At 35.2% G+C, this 23,592-nt stretch overlaps 1 protein-coding gene across 1 annotated transcript in view; it reads right to left on the bottom strand.

The window, feature by feature from the left end:
• LOC123527521 (transmembrane protein 222-like) overlaps positions 1-23,592 on the bottom strand; it is a 39,051-nt gene that overhangs the window by 10,020 nt on the left and 5,439 nt on the right. Inside the window, exons 2-5 of the mRNA XM_045307031.2 lie at positions 9,866-9,950; positions 9,314-9,345; positions 7,548-7,653; positions 530-660 (exon numbers count right to left, since the gene is read on the bottom strand). Coding sequence (XP_045162966.2) covers positions 530-660; positions 7,548-7,653; positions 9,314-9,345; positions 9,866-9,950 — 354 coding nt within the window. The remainder of the gene's footprint in view (positions 1-529; positions 661-7,547; positions 7,654-9,313; positions 9,346-9,865; positions 9,951-23,592) is intronic.

The raw sequence follows: 23,592 nt of genomic DNA on the forward strand, positions 1-23,592 counted from the left end.
AAAAAGGGGCATAATTCTGTCAAAATTCAATCAGAGTTGTGGGGATTGTTTCTTCTGGTGTAGATCTTCTGGTGTAGATTTTGGTGGTAAATAACTATTTTAAGTTTCAAGTCAATAGCTTGGATAGTAACAGAGATATTTGACTTTATCAAAAACTTTAACCAACGGCGATGGCGACGCCGGGGCGAGTGCAATAGCTCTACATTTTCTTCGAAAAGTTGAGCTAAAAATGACTCTCAGTGCAATGAAAATGTCCCAAATACATATATCAGGCACATGCACGATGGTCGAAAAAGCACTATGTTGGTTTTCTCATGGCGTGGCTCATATAACTTTTTAGGCTTAAATCAGCTGAGTTAATGATTATACCAAACTGCAGTCTTGTTTTCTTATAAATTTGGAAGTCATTTCAAACCACATTATTTTCAATATTTGTCTAATATTGTTGGGTAATGGCTTTGTGCAATACCAAATGATGACTTGGCATTTTTTCCTTTTTAAGACCATTATACTATAACTATACTCATACCTAACATATTTTCCAAATATGAGCATCAGAAAACAAAGTTTGACCATATTCCATGATTTGCTGCCTCCATATTCCATCAGATTCAGTGCCATTGCACAATGACTGTGACAATTGTCGCAACATAGGTTGTGCTGAAAAACAAACAAACGAAAAGTAGTCGATGAAACTTTGTTTACTGCTATTAGGTAAGTGTAAATGGAAAACTTATTTTCATATAGATTGCCAAGTTTCTTCATTCAATTTTCACTACCAATTCCTGCAAAAAGAAAAGTGCCATGCAATGCCATTAAATCAAATTTAGGACAGAGCCTTACAATGATGCTACAGATCATGTCTGATGAAGATCCATCAAGCACTTCATGAAAAGAAGCCATTTAAAGGGGTTATTTTTTTTTATTTTTAGGTCTGTCTTCCTCTAAAAGGGGCCAAACCAAAACACTGAATGAAAAAAACTTGACAGAGGTTCATGCCAAGATGCTACTGATCAAGTCTGATTTTATTCTGTCCAGTAGTTACAGAAAAGCATATGACTGGGACGATTACTCGGTAGATTGGATCCGATTCGATTACTAGGTGAAACCAGTTTCAATTTTGCAAAACCGCTAATCGCTCTCAAACAATAAACATCACAATTCGTATTTCATCTTTAAACATTTCTTTGACTAGCACACAGACCGGCAGTATATTTCAGCTAAAACACATTGAACATAGTTAATAGTCTTGGATTTGCCTGTCGTGATATGTATAAAATAAAATACACCAAAATATGACTTATTTATTATCACACTGCTTGCAAATGATAAAGTCCATAAGTTCCTAATGAAGTCAGATGCTGGAAGTGTCAGGAAAGAAAACAGCATTTCAAATATGGCGGTCGATTAACCGGTTCAGTTCGATTTTTATACAAATGATTAACCGGTTTCAAAATTTTGAAATCGTCCCAGCCCTAGAAAAGAACATGTTTAAGTAAAATTGTTTACACAAGACATGGACACAGGATGCTGGATCATTGGCCTATACTAATAGTTCACCCTGAACAAAGTTTATGTGAGCTAAAATATCTACAAATACTATCTTCATGAGTAAATCTGACATTTTTATAAATTTTAGTTAAAATGTTGGTCAGCTAAACTAGGTGTTTCTTTATTTGAAGTGTCAGTTCTGTTAGAGGAAATCACTACAATATAATTTAAGTAAGTATTGCAAACTTTCAGCTTTTCTTAAATGGTTGCTGAAAGACAGACAGCGCTGTGGGCAGTACGTGGGAATCTCTGTACTTCCTCACGTGACAGAATTCTACATCAGTAAGGGGTAAGTGAACTTCTTGCTGGATTTAACTGCAGTTCATACTAGTGACAATCCAGTCTTTAACGGTGGTGAAAGAGCCACAGTGCCCCTCTATTTATTATGTAAGGCATGGATAAATACTCGCATACTGACCTTCTGTAAGCCGGCTGGATGGCTTCCTAAATAGAAAGAATTGCAAGTCCCAAGCACGATCTTGAACCCACAGCAGTGAGGAGCACGTAGAAGGGGCAAGGTGAAAGAGGAAACATTGGAATTAGATGTGACTGCCAAATGAAGACCCAATTAGCAGCTCCTAAAGACCTCTGCTAGTCATTTTGCTTTTTGCAAACATACCTTTTTTATGACGATTTTGTTTAAAAACAAATGTACTATACAAAAATAGTTATTTCATACATCTGAGCTCAGAGGTAATAAGAACTTCAATATTTTCAAAATACATCCATGGCATACTGTGATATAGTTTATTACAAATATAAATAAAGATATCATTCAGAGATATGTGATGAAGTTTTATAATGTGATATATACATATATTCCCTTACTGTACTGAAATTCAGCCTTGAAGTTTACATGGTTAATGTGATCCCAAAGCATACATCATTGAACCTGTATTAGAAGCCAGCCAACTAGCTTCCCAAACTGACGTTTGTTCCTTAAGCAGTCACTTATCTTAAGCAGTCACTTGCCTTAACAAGAGGACCATGATGGTCCTGAATCGCTCACCTCTTCCCACATGACCCAGTTTTGAGTATGACGTCGTTTTTTCTATTATTTGACATAGTGACCTAGTTTTTGAGCTCATGTGACCCAGTTTTGAACTTGATCTAGATATTATCAAGATAAAAATTCTGACCAATTTTCATGAAGATCCATTGAAAAATATGGTCTCTAGAGAGGTCACAAGGTTTTTCTATTATTTGACCTATTGACCTAGTTTTCGAAGGTACGTGACCCTGTTTTGAACTTTACATAGATATCATCAAGGTGAACATTCTCACTAACTTTCATGAAGATCTCATAAAAAATATGGCCTCTAGAGAGGTCACAAGGTTTTTCTATTTTTATACCTACTGGCCTAGTTTTTGACTGCACGTGACCCAGTTTCGAAACTGACCTAGATATCATCAAGGTGAATATTCAGATCAATTTTCATGAAGATCCATTGAAAAATATGGCCTCGAGAGAGGTCAAAAGATTCTAATAATTTTAGACCTACTGACCTAGTTTTTGACAGCAGTTGACCCAGTTTCAAACTTGACCTAGATATCATCAAGATGAACATTCAGACCAACTTTCATACAGATCCCATGAAAAGTATGGCTTCTAGAGAGGTCACAAGGTTTTTTTATTATTTGACCTACTGACCTAGTTTTTTAAGGCACATGACCCAGTTTCAAACTTGACCTAGATATCATCAAGGTGAACATTCTGACCAATTTTCATAAAGATCCATTCAAGGATATGGCCTCTAGAGAGGCCACACGGTTTTTCTATTTCAAGACCTACTGACCTAGTTTTTGATTGCAGTTGACCCAGTTTCAAACCTGACCTATATATCATCAAGATAAACATTCAGACCAACTTTCATACAGATCCCATGAAAAATATGGCCTTTAGAGAGGTCACAAGGTTTTTCTATTATTTGACCTACTGACCTAGTTTTTGACGGCACGTGACCCACATTTGAACTTGACCTAGATATCATCAAGATGAACATTCTGACCAACTTTCATACAGATCCCATGAAAAATATGGCCTCTAGAGAGGTCACAAGGTTTTTCTATTATTTGACCTACTGACCTAGTTTTTGAGGGCACGTGACCCACTTTCGAACTTGACCTAGATATCATCAAGATGAATATTCTGACCAATTTTCATGAAGATCCCATGAAATATATGGCCACTAGAGAGGTCACAAGGTTTTTCTATTTTTAGCCCTACTGACCTAGTTTTTGACCGCACGTGACCCAGTTTCGAACTTGACCTAGATATCATCAAGATGAACATTCGGACCAACTTTCATACAGATCCCATGAAAAATATGGCCTTTAGAGAGGTCACAAGGTTTTTCTATTATTTGACCTACTGACCTAGTTTTTGACGGCATTTGACCCAGTTTCGAACTTGACCTAGATATCATCAAGGTGAACGTTCTGACCAATTTTTTAATGAAGATCTTGTTAAATATATGGCCTCTAGAGAGGTCACAAGGTTTTTCTATTTTTAGACCTACTGACCTAGTTTTTGACGGAACGTGACCCAGTTTCGAACTTGACCTAGATATCATCAAGGTGAACATTCTGACCAATTTTCATGAAGATCTTGTGAAATATATGGCCTCTAGAGAGGTCACAAGGTTTTTCTATTTTTAGACCTACTGACCTAGTTTTTGATGGCACATGACCCAGTTTCGAACTTGACCTAGATATCATCAAGATGAACATTCTGACCAACTTTCATAAAGATCCCATGAAAAATGTGACCTCTAGAGTGGTCACAAGCAAAAGTTTACGGACGGACGACGGACACCGCACGATCACAAAAGCTCACCTTGTCACTTTGTCTTAAGCAGTCACTTGTCTTGAGCAGTCAACTGTGTTAAGCAGTCACTTGCCTTAAGCAGTCACTTGCCTTAAAAAGTCACCTGTCTTAAGCAGTCACTTGTCTTGAGCAGTCAACTGTGTTAAGCAGTCACTTGTCTTAAGCAGTCACTTGTTAAGAAGTCACCTGTCTTAAGAAGTCATTTGCCTTAAGCAGTCACCTATCTTAAGCAGTCACTTGTCTTAAGCAGTCACCTGTTTTAAGCATTCACTTGCCTTAAGAAGTCACCTGTCTTAAGAAGTCACTGGTCTTAAGCAGTCACCTAACTTAAGCAGTCACTTATCTTAAGCAGTCACCTGTTTTAAGCATTCACTTGCCTTAAGAAGTCACCTGTCTTAAGCAGTCACTTGTCTTAAGCATTTACTTGCCTTAAGAAATCACCTGTCTTAAGCAGTCACTTGTCTTAAGTGTGACCTGTCTTAAGCAGTCATTTGTCTTGGGCAGTCAACTGTGTTGCACAGTCACCTGTTTTGAGCAGTCACTTGCCTTAAGAAGTCACCTGTCTTAAACAGTCACTTATTTTATGTGTCACCTGTCTTAAGCAGTCACCTGTTTTAAGCAGTCACTTGCCTTAAGAAGTCACCTGTCTTAAACAGTCACTTGTTTTACGTGTCACCTGTCTTAAGCAGTCACTTGCCTTAAGAAGTCACCTGTCTTAAGAAGTCACTTGCCTTAAGCAGTCACCTGTCTTAAGCAGTCACTTGTCCAGTCACCTGTCTTGAGCAGTCACTTGCCTTCAGCAGTCACCTGTCTTAAGCAGTCACTTGCCTTCAGCAGTCACCTGTCTTAAGCAGTCACTTGCCTTAAGCAGTCACTTGTCTTAAACAACCAGATTTTCACTCCCTTGGCTGGCTGCTTAATACAAGTTTGACTGTACACTCAAAGCCAATTGCTGGACACCTTTTATATAACAGAAACTATGCAGTCATGAAATATCTCAAACAAGAGGACCATGATGGTCCTGAATCGCTCACCTATCCCCACATGACCCAGTGTTGAACTGAATATGACGTCATTATTTCTATTATTTGACATAGTGACCTAGTTTTTGAGCACATGTGACCTAGATATCATCAAGATAAAAAATTCTGACCAATTTTCATGAAGATCCATTGAAAAATATGGCCTCTAGAGAGGTCACAAGGTTTTTCTATTATTTGACCTAATGGCCTAGTTTTTGAAGGCACGTGACCCACTTTTAAACTAGACCTAGATATCATCAAGGTGAACATTCTCACCGATGTTCATGAAGGTCTCGTGAAAAATATGGCCTCTAGAGAGGTCACAAGGTTTTTCTATTTTTCGACCTACTGACCTAGTTTTTGACCGCACATGACCCAGTTACAAACCTGACCTAGATATCATCAAGCTGAACATTCTCACCAATTTTCATGAAGACCTGTTGAGAAATATGGCCTCTAGAGAGGTCACAAGGTTTTTTCTATTTTTAGACCTACTGACCTAGTTTTTAACCCCACGTGACCCAGTTTCGAACCTGACTTAGATATCATCAAGGTGAACATTCTGACCAATAATCATGAAGATCTCTTGAAAAATATGGCCTCTAGAGAGGTCACAAGGTTTTTCTATTTTTAGATCTACTGACCTAGTTTTTAACCCCACGTGACCCAGTTTCGAACTTGACCTAGATATCATCAAGGTGAACATTCTGACCAATTTTCATGAAGCTCTTATGAAAAATATCGCCTCTAGAGAGGTCACAAGGTTTTCCTATTTTTAGACCTACTGACCTAGTTTTTGACCGCACGTGACCCAGTTTTGAACTTGACCTAGATATCATCAAGGTGAACATTCTGACCAATTTTCATGAAGATCCATTGAGAAATATGGCCTCTAGAGAGGTCACAAGGTTTTTCTATTTTTAGATCTACTGACCTAGTTTTTGACCCCACATGACCCAGTTTCGAACTTGACCTAGATATCATCAAGGTGAACATTCTGACCAATATTCATGAAGATCTCATGAAAAATATGGCCTCTAGAGAGGTCACAAAGTTTTTCTATTTTTAGATCTACTGACCTAGTTTTTAACCCCACGTGACCCAGTTTCGAACTTGACCTAGATATCATCAAGATGAACATTCTGACCAATTTTCATGAAGATCCATTGAGAAATATGGCCTCTAGAGAGGTCACAAGGTTTTTCTATTTTTAGACCTAATGACCTAGTTTTTGACCCTACGTGACCCAGTTTCGAACTTGACCTAGACATCATCAAGGTAAACATTCTGACCAACTTTCATGAAGATCTAATGAAAAATATGGCCTCTAGAGAGGTCACAAGGTTTTTCTATTTTTAGACCTACTGACCTAGTTTTTGAACCCACGTGACCCAGTTTCGAACTTGACCTAGATATCATCAAGGTGAACATTCTGACCAATTTTCATGAAGCTCTTATGAAATATATGGCCTCTAGAGAGGTCACAAGGTTTTTCTATTTTTAGACCTACTGACCTAGTTTTTGATGGCACGTGACCCAGTTTCGAACTTGACCTAGATTATCATCAAGATGAACATTCTGACCAACTTTCATAAAGATCCATGAAAAATGTGACCTCTAGAGTGGTCACAAGCAAAAGTTTACGGACGCACGGACGCACGGACGGACGACGGACGACGGACACCGCGCGATCACAAAAGCTCACCTTGTCACTTTGTGACAGGTGAGCTAAAAACAGTTGAAACTCTCCTATCTCAAATTTCTGGCTATCTCAAAGAAATGTTCAAGTCCCGATCAAGTCCTGTTCAAAAACTAAGTGCACAAATTATCATTTTAAGTGAAATATCAGTTTTAAATCTGAAAGTAAAATATTGGATCCCTTGGAATCCAAACTGTATTTAAACAGGAACTTAATCCTTACCCTGCTAAATTCTAAAATGAACTTGTCCATCATTAAAATTGTAAGATTCTCACAATATGGACTGTACCATTAACTGTTAAAAGGGGTGCTTACCAAAATTATACTGACTAAATAGCAAACAGTGCAGATCTTGAACAGACTGCACAGATGTGCAGGCTGATCATGATTTACACTGGTTGCAAATGCAGAATCAATCGTATCCAACATGATAAGGGTTAATAACTACCATTCGTGTTTTATATTCCTCAGAAGCATCATATACTGCCAGGTCCCAGGTATCCTTAGGACTCTGTCCTTTCCTGCCTATCTTGTTTCTATCTAACTGCCAGTACCTACAAAGTAAACCAGTCATTTCAACCAAGTTCAATCTTAGACTTTGCCAACTTCATGTATAAATAAATGATGACAAGCAAGTGTTTAAAGTTTCAAAGCCACATGTCAAATAGTTTTAACAAAACATTGAGCTGTATGAAATCTGAACCTATATCAAACTCCAAAATAGGCCATTCTTCAGCCAAAGTACTTGATAAAGTAATGTCCTCCTGCCTACTGGTAGAAACTGTTAAAACTAGAGCTATCACTAAAAGTGTTGAATGTACCCCCCGCATGCACTGACACAGAACACTGCAATTTGATGCGCAGAAGATTGCATAATTATGTGGACTGTATGATATGTATACTGTATAGTAACAAAAAACAAAGTCCCATAACTATGCAGAATATTTATCTAAAAAAACGTAAAATTGAACCATGCACAATTAGGGTTGGTACTGATCACTTGTGTGAAGTTTCATTAAATTGTGTGCAAGGGTTCGGAAGATTAGACACGCATAAGATTGCATATGCAGACTGTATGTACATAGTATGTTAACAAGAAACAAAGTCCCATAACTCTGCAATTTTTGTTGTTGAAAGAACCTAACATGCCCCATGCACAACTAATGTTGTTACTGATCGATCACTTGTGTGAAGTTTCATTAAATTGTGTGAAGGGGATGAGGAGAGATGGTGGGCACAAGATTGTGTCTATGTATATAGTATAGTAACAAAAAACAAAGTCCCATAACTCTGCAAATTTTTTTTCTGAAAGAACCTAGCATGCCCCATGCACAACTATTGTTGTTACTGATCACTTGTGTGAAGTTTCATTAAATTGTGTCAAGGGGATAAGGAAAGATGGTGTGCACAAGATTGTGTCTATGGACAGACGGACAGACAGTCAAATAACCTGAAACCAGTATACCCCCCTCCCCTTACAGCTTTGTTGTCCGGGGTTACAATAAACATTTTAGTGTACTCTTGCCTACATGTAGAGACTAATATAATAAACAAGTGTTCAAAGTTACAGATCAACATGTCAAATGGTTTTAACAAAACAGGTACAAAATCTAAATCAATTTCCAAGTCCAAACGGGGCTATAATTCAGCCAAAATACTTGACAGAGTTATGTTCTTTTGCATACAGGTAAAGACTGATATGATTAACAAGTGTTCAAAGTTTCAAAGCCAAACGGAGTTTTGACAAAACATGGACTTTCACAAAATCTGCTAAAAAACAAAGTTTTGTGAAGACTCTATCAAGCTGTAATTGAGAAGTTCTTTAAAAAAAAATTCTATTTTCATCTCTAGCGGCCCCTAAAAGGTACAAAGTTGAACTATTTGAATAATAGAGGTCCATGCCATGATGCTACTGACCAAGTTTGGTGTAACTCTGACCAGTAGTTTCAAAGGAAAAGATGTTTAAGTAAAAATATTGACACATGTTGAAGGACGTCAGACCATCCATCCATAATATCTCACCCTGAACAAGTCCAGGTGAGCTAAAAAGAAAACAATGTCATTAAAATCTAAGTCATTTCTAGGACCTTTTACTTAAAAAGCTGATAAAACTTGAACATTCATGGAAAGTTATATCACCAGAGCTCTGCTATGTACAGGGATTATTACGGATAATAAAGTTCAAAGTTGCAGGCAGGTTTAAAAAAAACTTACTTTGTTGGTCTTCCAAAAGCCATATCATCATCCTAGAATAAAAACAGGCATTGAAATAAATTATATGGACTTTTAACTAATATTTCTCTTCTTCTTTCACTCATAGTATTATGTATAAAGCATGTGTAAACTGCCAAGACCTGACAAGAGGACAGCAACACCCAACTATTCAACAGCCTTGTCACTAAAGAATGTACACAAAGTCGAAGAAGGGGTATAGTTTTTTAAAAGGCTTAACAGAGTTGTGGAACCTGTGCAATGCATGTCAGCTCATCATAGTGCACAAGTGGCTGCGAAAGATTCATTCCATTACCATTACCAGTTTACATACAAAAACTGTACCAAATCTGGATGCTGGCTCTAATGAATGGTTAAGTGCAATAGATTTACCTATACTTCCAGTATGTGAGCTAATTAAGAAGCAAGTATTGGCAATAAATAACTAGAGCTGCTAGTCAAATATTAAAATTATTATAAATATTTAAAAAGAGATCCATATCATATTATGGAAGCAGAAAAACTGAACATTATGAAAAAAAACTAACTTCTTACCGACACAAAGTATGGCCCAGCAAAATCTCGAATGACCCCTGCACTTGTGGCAATACCCATATGACCAATGATAGGAAATAGCCATCTGAAAATAACCAGAATGGTACATATGTATAATGTCTGTTTTGCAAAAAAATTCAACATTTAGCCTGCTGGCGGCAAGTAGTTCTTCCTTTTCGACTGGTGCAGATCAACATCAGAATGCATATCTTTCATGGTCTGAACAGTTCGCTCTTAAGTCAGTAAATTTTCAGTGAAAACCACTATGAATCATAAATAGTACATGACTCTGAGACCAGTTTATTTCAGAAAATTAGCTGGCCAAAGGTTGAAGTCTTATACAGAAAACAGGACAATGTCTTTCCAGCGCCTCATGCTTTTTTTCAGATAAATTTCACCAAGTTTGGTATAATCTTTAAATCAAACAGATCAGGCTTTCCATTAGTGTTTTACTATACATTTTCAATCAATCATGTGGCAAACATTTTCTAAATGTTCCAATATTTACTATTTTATTCCTACATTCCTACGCAACACATACACATCAGCCTCTTCAACATGAATAGCATTGTCAGAAAGGTTATCACATATGTACCGTCACTTTCTGGAACACTTGATAGCCTCTAATAATATCATTTTTTGTTTAAAAAACATGGAAGGGCTGTGGATTATAACACAACAAAAACCCATGTTTATTGTTATCTTGCCAAGATATATTACAACAAGAGGGCCAGGACGGTCCTAGATGGCTCACCTGAGTTTCACTGCTAAAACAGCTTTCTTGGGTTAAAATAATGGTTACGATTTAACTATTTCTGTAGCGGGTCACCCAAGAGAATTCTTGTGATATTATTCAGTAATTGAACAGTTTCAAACAGGAAACTTTTTCAAAGCATTTTCTATATACTTATAAGTCCAGCACTATGGCATGTCAAACGTTGCTAAATTATATATGTATGTTATTATTATTGTATGTTTGTTATTGTTATTTAATGTCATGTCATTCATATTCAAAAATTTGCTATTGTTATTGTATATGTCGTTATTCTTATGGTATGTTCGATATTCTTACAGTAAAAGTCATTATTGTCATTCTATGTTTCGTTATTGTTACTGTATCTTTGGTATTGTTAATCAGTGTTGTGTCATTCATATATTCTAAGTCTTACCATTGTTATTGTATATGTCATTATTCTTATTGTATGTTCGATATTCTTATGGTAAAAGTCATTATTGTTAATAACGGACAGTACCATTAACTGTTAAAAGGGGTGCTTACCAAAATACTGACAATAGCGAACAATGCAGATCTTTCAGATCAGACTGTAAGGTTGTACAAAACAAGATTAATTTATGCAACAAGCTGGTAAAACACACTAAATGAACAAGTATGCAATGTTTATGTTGGCCATACGACCGGGAATTTTACAAGATAAAAGGCTGATTTAAATACTGCTGAAACAGGTGTTTCACTGAAAAGTAATTTAAGATATACTATTTAAATTGTCATTTAAATTCTAAATCTAAAAAAGTCTTGCCACAAAGTATTACTACATTTGAGCCGTGCCATGAGAAAACCAACATAGTGGGTTTGTGACCAGCATGGATCCAGACCAGCCTGCACATCCGGGCAGTCTGGTCAGGATCCATGCTGTTCGCTTTTAAAGCCTACTGCAATTAGAGAAACCGTTAGCGAACAGCATGGATCCTGACCAGACTGCGCGGATGCGCAGGCTGGTCTGGATCCATGCTGGTCGCAAACCCACTATGTTGGTTTTCCCATGGCACGGCTCATTTAGGTGCTGTAAATGTGGGAAAAAAAAAAATGGAAACTTATAATAAGTCCTATAGATAAATACATTATAGGAATTGTACTGCATAAATTTCAGTGCCTTTTGCTGCAGACTTTTCTTTTAAATGATATATATCTTGTGTTTCACTTCCACAATATAAAACGCGACTGACTTGGGGTACAGTTGTTGGGAGTTGCTCATTTCAAATCAATGTAACCTATTTAATTTGAAGGTCATATTTAGTTCAATTACCAAAAAGCTGGTGTGTCTACAGACAAAAAACATACAGACAACCCCAAACCAGTATACCACGCTTACAACTTTGTTCTGCGGTAGAGGATGCAGGTGGGGTACAAAATAATCAGAATCAGAAAGTATGTATGTATGTATGTATGTATGTATGTATGTATGTATCTATACTGCTTGACGCCCCTTTTGGGTGTAACTAGCAGGTGCGCATCTGTGCCAGAATAAAAGCTAAAAGAATGACAGTGAGATGTAAAAGGAAGAAAGTGCAAGATAAAACTGTATTAACAAGAATAAAATCAGGATTAAAACAGGGTGTGATCATTTAGTAGTAGTGGGATGCGTTAACAGTCTGTCTGAAATGTTCAGGATCAGGCTGATTTAACCATCAGGGGAGGCAGTTGGTTCCATAGGGTAACGGTGTACGGAAAGAAGGAGAACTTTAAAACATTAATAATTGTATGGATCTGCCTCAAGGTGTGGTTGTGCATTATATGACGGGGTCGTCTCAATGGCTGTACTAGATACGGAGGGATTGAAAAAGCTACATAACCATGAAAGATATTGTAGAACATGAAAAGTCTAGCAATTGTCCGCCTGTCCTCGAGTGTTTGCCAACTTAGATCATTTAACATGTTTGTTACACTATCATAATATGAATATTGACCCTTTACCAACCTGTCTGCTCTTCTTTGCACAATTTCTATTTTATGTATGTTTCTCTGTGTGTGTGGTGACCTACGTGGAGGCATACTTAGTTGTGGTCTAACTAGAGTCTTGAAAGGAGGTTCTTTATATTCTGGTGTCTGACCGGGAGGTTTCTGCGTAGGAAACCCAGTGATTTGTTTGCATTGTTTGTGATTCTATCTATGTGTGTGTTCCAGGAGAGATCATTTGCTATATCTACCCCTAGATACTTAGCACTGGAGACCACTTCCAGGACTTGACTATGTAATATGTAGTTGTGTGTAAATTTCTGTCTGTTTCTGGTTATGTTCATGACCTGACATTTGCTGGGATTGAATTCCATCTCCCAAACATGCTCCCAAGTTTCTGGTTTCTGGAGGTCCTGCTGTAGTGTGACACAGTCTTGTTCTTTAAACACTGTGAGGTAAACTGTGGTGTCATCTGCAAATAACCTGACTTGTGATTGTAAAGACTGTAGTAGATCATTTATATATAATAGGAACAAGAGGGGCCAAGGACTGAGCCTTGAGGGACACCTGATGTGACAGGTGCTTCATCAGATTTCATTCCGTCCACGAGTACTGACTGTGTTCTGCCAATCAAGAAGGTCCTGATCCATGTGATAACCTGTTGTTATCGCTGCACCCTGTATTTTATTTAGTAACTTTAGATGGCTGACCTTGTTAAATGCTTTACTGAAATAAAGTAAAATGAGACCTGTTTGTTTACCTTGACTTAAATTTTGTGCTAGGTCATCATAAAGTTGTATTAACTGAGTTTCAAATGACCTGAAAGTGATGACAATTTCAAAGCTAAAATTCCAAAAGTAAATTCTTCTTACTTTTGGCAACTTTTTCAAACAAGGCTGTACCTGCGAAACCTTGAAACACAAGACAATATGCTTACTTAATCATGCATAATAATAAATTTTATGATCATTTTTTATCTTAAATGTGACATTTTAATAGAAAATAGGACTTATAACAATGGAAGTGTCTAGGGGTACGGATCTGTAACGCTAGAATCTGATTCTAGAGGTCTGGATCCATACCTCTAGACAAGCCTGTCAGGGGTTTTCTAGGGCTACGGACCTCCGCTTTTCTAGTGAAAAGGATCATTTACATTTCAAATTTTGTTGAAAATGAAATAACAAATAGGACTTCATCAGTATTCACCTTAAACATGTTAAACTTGGATCTAAATGGTTTATAGATAGATAACAACATTCACCTGATTTGTTACATTTTCTTTCGAAACATAAATAACCAAGGAACACTAAATAAATCATGAGGATTCGAACTGGCAGAAAAATGATAGAAAGATTAAACAAAATACTGTTAAATACATCTATGTTGTGAAGAAAAAACACACTATTTTTAATGATGATTAACCCTTAGGGTATATATGTTTTCCACACATTTGGTAGCCTTCCATTATGAGATACAAACAGTTTCTTTTACTTAATGTTGGTTAATTATTAAACAATCAGTTCCATGCCGATTATCATTATGTCTTGTTGAATAACAAAATAAATAAAGGAGCATATTATTATTCCTAATTTATTTTTTTCTGCTGAATTTCAAATATATATTCATTCAAGGGTTACATTCATTAATCTCTTTAATATCAACAGTTTATTTTACAATACACTAATCTCTTTAATATCAACAGTTTATTTTACAATACACTAATCGGCACGGATCAGCGAATGTGTTGATTTGGAGTGCCTAGGTTATTTATACTATAAAACAGGCACCTGCAATTTCAGTTCCCTAATTTTTAAACATGTCAGTTTCATATATGTCTTAACATCCAATTATTTTTGAGGGTTTGCACTGACGGGTATAAAAGAGTCAATAAAATTTAAAATGCACCAAATTTTATCAATTTATACTATAATTATGTAATATTTAAAACAAAATAAAAATGATTTTAGAATAAAAACATAAATACTTCGAACTTTTCAAAGAATCTGCCTTGAATCTGTCTTGTAGCTAATATCAATACATGGCAACATTTAATGAGTTTATTATTTAACTGAAAAGCATGTGACATGTATTTTTTTTCTTCAAAATAAACCGGAATGGAGAAGATATCTACTCTTATTTTGGTCATTCACGTAAGCGAAGAATATTTCCGTCAGCAATCATATACAGAAATAACTTTTAATAAACTTCTCTCAGTTTTATTCATGTATGTTCAGTCTGATTGAATAGGGTTGTGCATCTTACAAAAATAATTAAAAAAGTAGTTTCTTACAGAGAGGTTTAGGAAATTCATTTACAAATGCGCAAATTTTCGCGTGCTCTCGTGGAAATTCAAACTCATATAAAAACGTTTTACGTGGATGTATATTACTTTCCTAATGAAAGATAAATTATTCATAGTATATATACGAATGAATGCTGCCATAAGTCCTGCAAAAACACCATTTATTAAAAAAACAAAAAAAACAAAAAAAAAAACAGCTACGGCTGCATTTCGGTAATGGAAATTTCCCGCGGGTTCACAATTCCAATTTCGTATAAAACATTCTGCGCGAATGTGTTTTATTCTATAAACGTTATCGAAAACTTTGAATGAAACATTTTTAAAAGTATCTTGGATAAAAGGACAAAGTATTTCTCACCAGCGTTTCCCGAAAATGAGTACTAAATCTACAAGAGAAAACAATCAGCTCTCGTGAAATATATTACGTAAATATTGTAAGAGTAAAAGTAGCATCGGTAACATTGGTACAGCACCTATGTAAGAATACTTGACCGTGATATTTACAAATATTGAGCGATTTCAATTCAACGCCGATTTTTCTAGTTAATTATCGTTATAATACATCAAAATGATATATTTATGTTGAAATACATTAAATATTCATAATCTACGAAGATTTGATCATTCCTATCAAGACTTAGGTAGATTTGGGTAAGATTTGGGTAAGATTTGGGTAGATTTGGGTTTTTCGTGCTGCTCCAGAATGACAGACATCTCACCCCGATGACATTTCACCCCAAAAAATAGGATGACATTTCACCCCAAGAGACAATCACCCAAAATAGAAGATGCAATCACCCCATTTTTTTTTTTTTGTTTCTTTTAATCATATTATTATTTGTTTAAGATTGAATTATTATACACTTACTAATTTATTTTAGCAATTATTATCTCGTCTATTGATATTTTGTGAAACTATGACTGTAAAAATTTATGTAAATAATGACATGTCACTATATAAAAGCTGTTTATTTGAGTATTATAAAATAACTGATTTTAATCATCTTTACAGACGATTATTAGTCTGATGACATGTAAATGGATCATTTCAGATGTTGCCTTTGTATGTCATTTAATATCATTAAAGATGGTCAAACACATTTTAGCAACAATTTATGACATGTTTCAGTCTTCTGTTACATATTCTGTTACAGATTCATTTAAGGAATTAAACATTTATACATAGAGTTGTATCTATGTTGGAAATATGTATTTTATTTCTTTTTATGAAATTTTGTATATTCCCTTTAATAGGAGTGTTTTTTTTAAGGGAATTATTCTTTTGATTTCAATACTTTGTCTACTGTTGCATTTAATGAATATTGAATTCAACAAACTAATTCTTGATTCACCCAGCAACTGATTATCTGTATAGATATGAATCTGTAGATATCATGAAACGTATTCAAAACACAAGCAATAGTATTTCATGTAATATACCTTCTAGACAATAAATTACAATGGGTAAGATGTTACTGGTTTATTTAGATATTCATTAATCAATGAAAAAACAATACATTTATTTACATGACTTTTTCACATAGCAAGTATTATAGCAAATACATAATAACCTATCACAACTCAATTGGCAAGTTTAAACTTCATCAGACACAGTGGCACAGTTAATGTTGGTCACAATACATCTCCTTATCACCTAAAACTGTCCATAATACGTTCCACATTTCCAAGGAATTCTTCACACACAATGTCATGGTTATCATACTGATCCATAAATCAAACAACCATTCGTCACTGAGACGAATTCGACGGGATGTACTTCCTTCAAGAAGTCTGGTCACTTCTAGATTCACCAACTTAGATTTACAAGGAGGATTCAAAGGCGGTAGGTCTTGACCTTCCTCTGCGGCCTTTGTGTTCAGTTTTCGGTGCACCTGAAATTATAACAATTTCCATTACATTACAAATAAAATTAACTGTCAGTTTTGCATTTTAAAAGCACATCTTTGTCTACTTGTTACGAATAAAGTTTTATTTATTTGTTCATATACTTTTTAAAAAAAATTTATTATTATTGGTAAAATGGCCCCAGCAGGCATGCTGACTCTGGTTGTCAAATATCTCATCACCATTATTATCATCATCATCATTATGATACTGAATATTAGATTTATAGAAATAGGGCGCTTAATCAAACTATTGAGCTGGGGTTTTGTATGCTGTCTAGATAATATTCACTTACCCTGTGTCATTGTTGGTACGGATGGTCTGACGGTACACAGACCACTCATCTTCAGACCATTTAGAGCTTTCAAGCCATCGTCGCTTAATAAGTGAAGAGGTCCTGGACTTGTTCAGAACTGTCTTCGCCTGCTCTTGTAATTTCCTGAAGGCCGTTTAATGTCTGCTGCAGGGAGGAATGGCAGTGCTAATAACTTGCGTATTCAGATGTACTGACTGGCGTTCTCTGTATGTTCTGGCGAGACCAAACTCTCCGACATGCTTCTGTACAGCCTGCAAAGTATCAAATTTATTTGCATTAACTCCAAATTTTGCCATTTGATATTATCACTGTCATATCAATAGTCTAAATTGTCAAATATTTCAAGAGACATTTGATATCAATTATAATAAACTATAAAAATAAAATGGAACAATCATTTTTAGTAAACAAACTTATCAGCATAAATACTAAGTTTAGACCAATCCTGCCTTCATAAACAAAAGACAATAAGTTTAATGCAACTTGAGAAATAAATTTATGTACTCACCTTGCCCAGTGGAATGCACAACCCTTAAGCTATACTGGGGAAACCTCCTCAGGGCCTGCCACAGAGCTGAAAACAAATACATATATTAGGGACCTCATTATAAGTCAAATACTGTTACCTCATAATGACAATTTTTTTTTTTAATAAAATAGCTAATTTAAAAAAAACATTGTTATTTTTGTTATTAACAGAAATTGTACAATTGTTTTCATTCATTTGTAATACTCTTCAAATACTGTTCTTATATTTTACACCTCTCTCTCAAATATTGTTAGAAATGATTGATCTAACTTGTTCGTGTTATTTTTGTTATTCACATAGAAATTGTACATTTGTTTCATTCATTTGTAATACTTTGCAAATACTTTTCTTATATTTTACACACCTATCTCAAAGTCCATGGTGAAGCACTCTACTGCTGGAGCCTCTTCCAGAATGTCAAGAACCTTCTGCAGGATCTGAAATTTATGGAATTAAAAGCATTCTACAATGTTGATTATGATATTCTGATTTAATATACACTGATTTAGTACAGTTTTATTACTTTAAGGAAGAAAAATAAGAAAAGTGTATTTATTTAAATTATTTTCATTTGAATCAAACTGATCTCTTTGCAAATCATATACTGAATTATAATATAAATAATTGAAATAAATTAAATTGAATAATTAAAAATCCTCATCCAAATATTAAACAATGTATAACTCACAGCAACATAGTCCTGCTTTCGGCGTCTTGACATCAGCACGTACATAAGTGGCACCTGCTTCATGTTGTCCCCCTCTCGGATGAAGGCATGGATAGACCACAGCTGAACGAATGGTGAATGTACTGCCTTGAATGTACCGTCTAAGTACCACTTCCGTGCTTTGGTCAACAGGTCCAGCTGTGTCTGGGTGGCGAACATCATGTGGCGTTCTCCGGTCACATGGACATCTCCTACCAGAAATGGCTCCTTGAGGAACTCGTCATCAAACTAAAATTATGAGATATGATATCTATTCAGTGAAAAAAATCAGAACCTTTCCTTTTAGAAATACAAAATAAGATATAGAGTTTTCATGTTACTTAATGAATATCACTTCAATATCATAAAAATCATAAAGTTTTTACTGACAAAGCTTTTATTTTGAGGCAAGCACTGAGAGATGACAAAAATGCTGTTTTTATTTTGATATAAAACATACCTCGAAATCCAAGTTCTTTGGCTGTTTTGGGAGAACCCCCTCCCTGGCACGGTGCATTTTTCTGATGACTGATTTTGTTTTTGGTATTCTGCTGTCTTTGGACCCAAACAATGACGTCATGGCTTCATCAACAAACATGGTCGGTCTGAGTTCTATATGTCGCACGGCCTCCTGCTTGGCCTGAAATACAAATTCGTTGTTAGGTTTCTTATATGGCAATATGTTGTATGCCAGTACAATCAAACAATCAAAATAGGTACAGAAAAACTCATAGTTCTGATAAAAAAAATTATAAACTAAAAATACATACATCTCGTGCAAGAATGGTCTTCTTGGCTACTAGTGGGTCACCGGGGTGTGTGTGTGGTGCTGGACCTGGTATGAAGACATTGTCTTTCTGAGCTACTGTATTTATAGTATCCTGTATACTTGATGGGCCAACAAAGTGGTGAATATGTTTATGAAGTTTTAATTAAATATTCCCAATTATGATATCCGGTTTTTTCCTTACCTTTATGACGTAGGAGTGTCCATCTGATGTAACTAGCTTCGGTTTCTTACGAATGGTTCCTTCTTTGATGACGTCATAGGTAACCTCACCGGCATCTTCCAGAATTGTCTGAGACATTGGTCGTTCGTCAAGCGATCTGGAAATTTTATTAGCACAACTAAGAAAACTTACAGGCATAGTCACATATTTGTATTATTCTAGCACTTGATTTGATATTCTAGTTTCATTTTTTGCAATGTTTATCAATACGAAGTACACCGTATCACATTGTACAGATTGATTAGATACTCCATTTTTATTTGGTAATTAAAGCAGTGCTGATGAAAGTGAATGTGATTGTATGTCAGATCACATTCTATGCAAATATTATAATTCAAAACTCACTTACTGTTCAGCATACATGGTCGTGTCAGCAGAGCCGTGTCTGGAAATGTCAAACCCAGATGACAATGGTGATGGTGGTGACGGACCTAGTGGTGATGGTGGTGGTGGGAACGTCCAGTTCTGAGGTAGCTGCAAAGCTGTAGGTGATGGAGGCGTAGGTGGTGGCGGCAGTGATAGAGCAGGTGATGGAGGCGTCGGTGGTGGTATAACATCACTGTAACTGTATGATAAATTATAATTAAAAACAGTTTACATAGAGGATGATCACAGATCATAGTTTACTAGACATGATAGTATTTCTAATTTTTAAACTTTCTTTAACATATTTTGCAATTTGTTAGTAGTAGTTTGCAACAGCTGAATAAGTTTGAACATCGATGGTCTTACGTAAAAGTATTTCTTTATATATCTATTATGTAAATTCCTGTAACAAGGACAAATTAAAATAAAGTGGTACTCATCTAAGTAGACGGGGCCATTATTCTCAAAAGTGTGCAGAGGATTACAAAGATTGCAAAATGTAAAGATTGTTTCACTGTGGTTAGTGCCAAAATGTTGAAAGGTGTTTACTTTCCCATAAAGAATATTTGTTGTGTAAATACACCATAATTTTGTTAATGAAGCTGTTTTGTCAGCTATCTTAGTCACAACTTCACCAATTTTTCAAAGTAGTAAAACTTAATGTTAGAATTAGCTCACATTTTATAACCAATTAGACTAATTTTTAAGCTGGATTGAGATGAAAGCTTCAAACTTATTGAAACCACCCTAGATTCCACTTCCTGGAAAACCAGTACTTTATTAATACTAAACATCATACCTTTGAATGTTTAAGAACAGTTAGAAATGATTTTACTGAAAAAAATAACTGAACTGTATATTGATTTTTGGTTTCATCACAGGTCTTTTATTATCACACATGATGCATGGGTACTTTGGAATTTCAGCTGTCATGACAACAATTTATTTGTAAAATATGATAGAATTTGATTTCCCTTAGATAACTCTATTAAAATATTCTTCTTTCTAGTTTCTGCATGGACATAAGACAGGCAGTGATTTTCCAGTATTAGAAACTATTTATTTTTCAATATCTATATTACATCATTAATACAGGTTTTTCTCATGGAACAGAAAATATATATGATACATTAATTTTTAACTTTTTATTATTACCAGTTTTCAAAACAAATAATAATAAAACTAACATCACAAAAATATAATTGTAACTGATACATAACTTAATCATAAAATATATATTTGATTATAAATATAATTTATGTGAAAAGTATGTTATTAAATGTGCTTATTTTAGAAAGTAATAATTTTGATAACTTATTTATGTTATAAAATATATGAAAATATTTGTATTTCTTGTTAATGTGATTTAATTCAACTAAGAAATTGAAAATTACCCAGTCTATCTATATAGTGGTGTAAGACCTAAACCACGTTGGCGCTATTCTCTGCAGCGGGTTAAAATATTGATATACTTATTAAGAAAAGATGCTAGAAACCTGTTTGTGGTAGATGTTGAAAGACAATATAAAAAGGACTTGACAAATGGAAAAGATAGTGCTAACTAGTGTAAAACAAGGATATTTTGGACATATCAATCACTGCGTCATCGGTTTTCGCGACCGGTGTCAAGGTTAAAAAATTACCTTCGAAAACTTTGTACAGTATTTTTATGGAAAAAGAGATAGTAAGAAGAAGCAGAGTGACCTATACAAGTAATACAAGTAAACAAACACCTCGACCTTACACCACCAAAAGGTGTGATCACGTGAATAGTTGTGACAAGTTAACAGATCGGTGGATATCATACTGTGTATGCGGAACTATGAAATGTATGTACAATGTATGTATAGTTTGTTATTTGGATAGTCTATGTGTATCGGTCTTATTGGAAACTATGAATTATGACTAAAAAGCATCATAAACGGAAAAAAGGCAGTAGTACCGACGAAGAATCGTCCTTGAGTAAAGTGCATAAATTGGGAGGCCGACGGGGGCTGTTTCGGATATAGATTCACGGACACAGTAAATTTAGTGCGGTTTTAACTCTACAACTCATTCTGTATGAAAATACAGTGTTCGATGAATAACAGTGACAATAGTAATATGGCAACTAACGCTAGAGGAAGTACGTCGATTCAGGACAAAGATGGTGCTAAACTTGTAAGCTGACAATTTCTGAGGATATTTGTCGTATCTGAAAAAGATTGACATTAAGTTGGAAATATGGAGGCTCAGATGAAAGTATGGATGCAAAATTGAAACATTAGAAAATTTGGAGAAAAAAGTTAGATAACATTGAATCGGAATTATCGAAACTGTGGAACTAGTAACAATGTAGAGAAACTAGTGAAGTAAATTTAACAGTTAGATGATAAAGTCGAAAACATTCAGAGGATCTGCTGGAAAGAGCACGAGATTGATAAGCTTTTGCACGAAATTCGAAACTAAAGGAAGAATGTTGTACATGCAGTCACAGTCAATGAGGAACAACTTAATTTTTGGCGGTGTTACTGAACAAAAGGACGAGAGACCAGACGCAACTGAGAGCCTCATACGTGTGCACCTGAAAGAGAAATTCAAATGGCGAAGATATAGTCAAAAGTATTAAAATCGAGCGCGCACATAGGATGGGCCATCAAAACGATGATCCTAACAAGTTAATTAACAGAAAAATTGTGTGTAAGTTTGCGTACTTCAAAGATAAGAGCTAGTTAAGAGTTACCGCAAAAATCTAGATAAGAAATTACACTTTGTTCATGAACAATTCCCGCCGGAAGTTGTAGCAAAACGGCGTCGTTTGATACCAAAATTGAAGGAAGCCCTCAAAGAATAAAGAGCCTGATTTCGTACGATACACTGTTCATCGAAGGAAACCAATTAGAGATAATCTGTAGGATTTTCGGAGATGGACTAAAATTTGTGTTTGGAATTGCAACGGATTGACCCAACAAAACTTTGTGACCTGAAATTTTTGGATAGATTGCTAAAAATGATGTCATTTTTATGTTAGAATCTGGACGGACTCAATTCAAATATTGAGTTGAATGATTTTACTTGCTTCAATTTCTAAGGAAATTTAAACATAGAAGGGCCAAAAGAAATAGTGGAGGGGTTGTTTATTTATTCGAAATACCATAAAATCTGGAATAACCATTGTAAGGAATCATTTTGATACCATCATTTGGCTAAAATTTGATAAACACTTCTTGAGATTCAAATGATGTTTTTAGGGGGGTGTAACATGTGGGGTGATGAGTCACCCCTTCAAGCATAATTAACGAAGATTTATTTGAAATTGTTGCAAATGACATTTTCATTTGGAAATTAGGTACGTACTGGTGGCTGAGACTGGAATGCTGTGTGGGCACAGATCTGATTTTTGTTGCTTGTGACGGCAATTTCTGACTTAGACTCAGTTGATTATCTTCCAGATGTACCATTATTACGGCCTCATTTTGATAAGGTGTTGTAATGGAAGGGGAGTTAAATTGTTAGATTTATGTAAACTACCTCAATGCGATTAGCACGGTCGGCTACACATGAAATATAATAATGGTTTTTCACTTACTACAATAGACAGTTAGTAGTACAATAGATTTCATTATTGAATGAACGGTATTTCAATATAATTGACTCGTTGAAATCGTCAATTTACGAATTCAGTGATCATGCACCAATATTGTTTACATTAAATTGTAAAGTTACATGCAAAATAGTGATGTGACTAGTGATGTAGACAATATGTATAATATAAAATGGTCTGAGATCAAAAGATGAATTTAGGCGTGGCCTAATAGGAATTTATCAACATTTAAAAGAATTGTATATGACACTGTTGTACATGACCTGTGGATGTAGACAATTTGATTTTGAATTTCAAAAGTTATTTGTGAAGTAG

Source organism: Mercenaria mercenaria, chromosome 14 (assembly GCF_021730395.1).
Source record: "Mercenaria mercenaria strain notata chromosome 14, MADL_Memer_1, whole genome shotgun sequence".
NCBI classification, from domain to species: domain Eukaryota; kingdom Metazoa; phylum Mollusca; class Bivalvia; order Venerida; family Veneridae; genus Mercenaria; species Mercenaria mercenaria.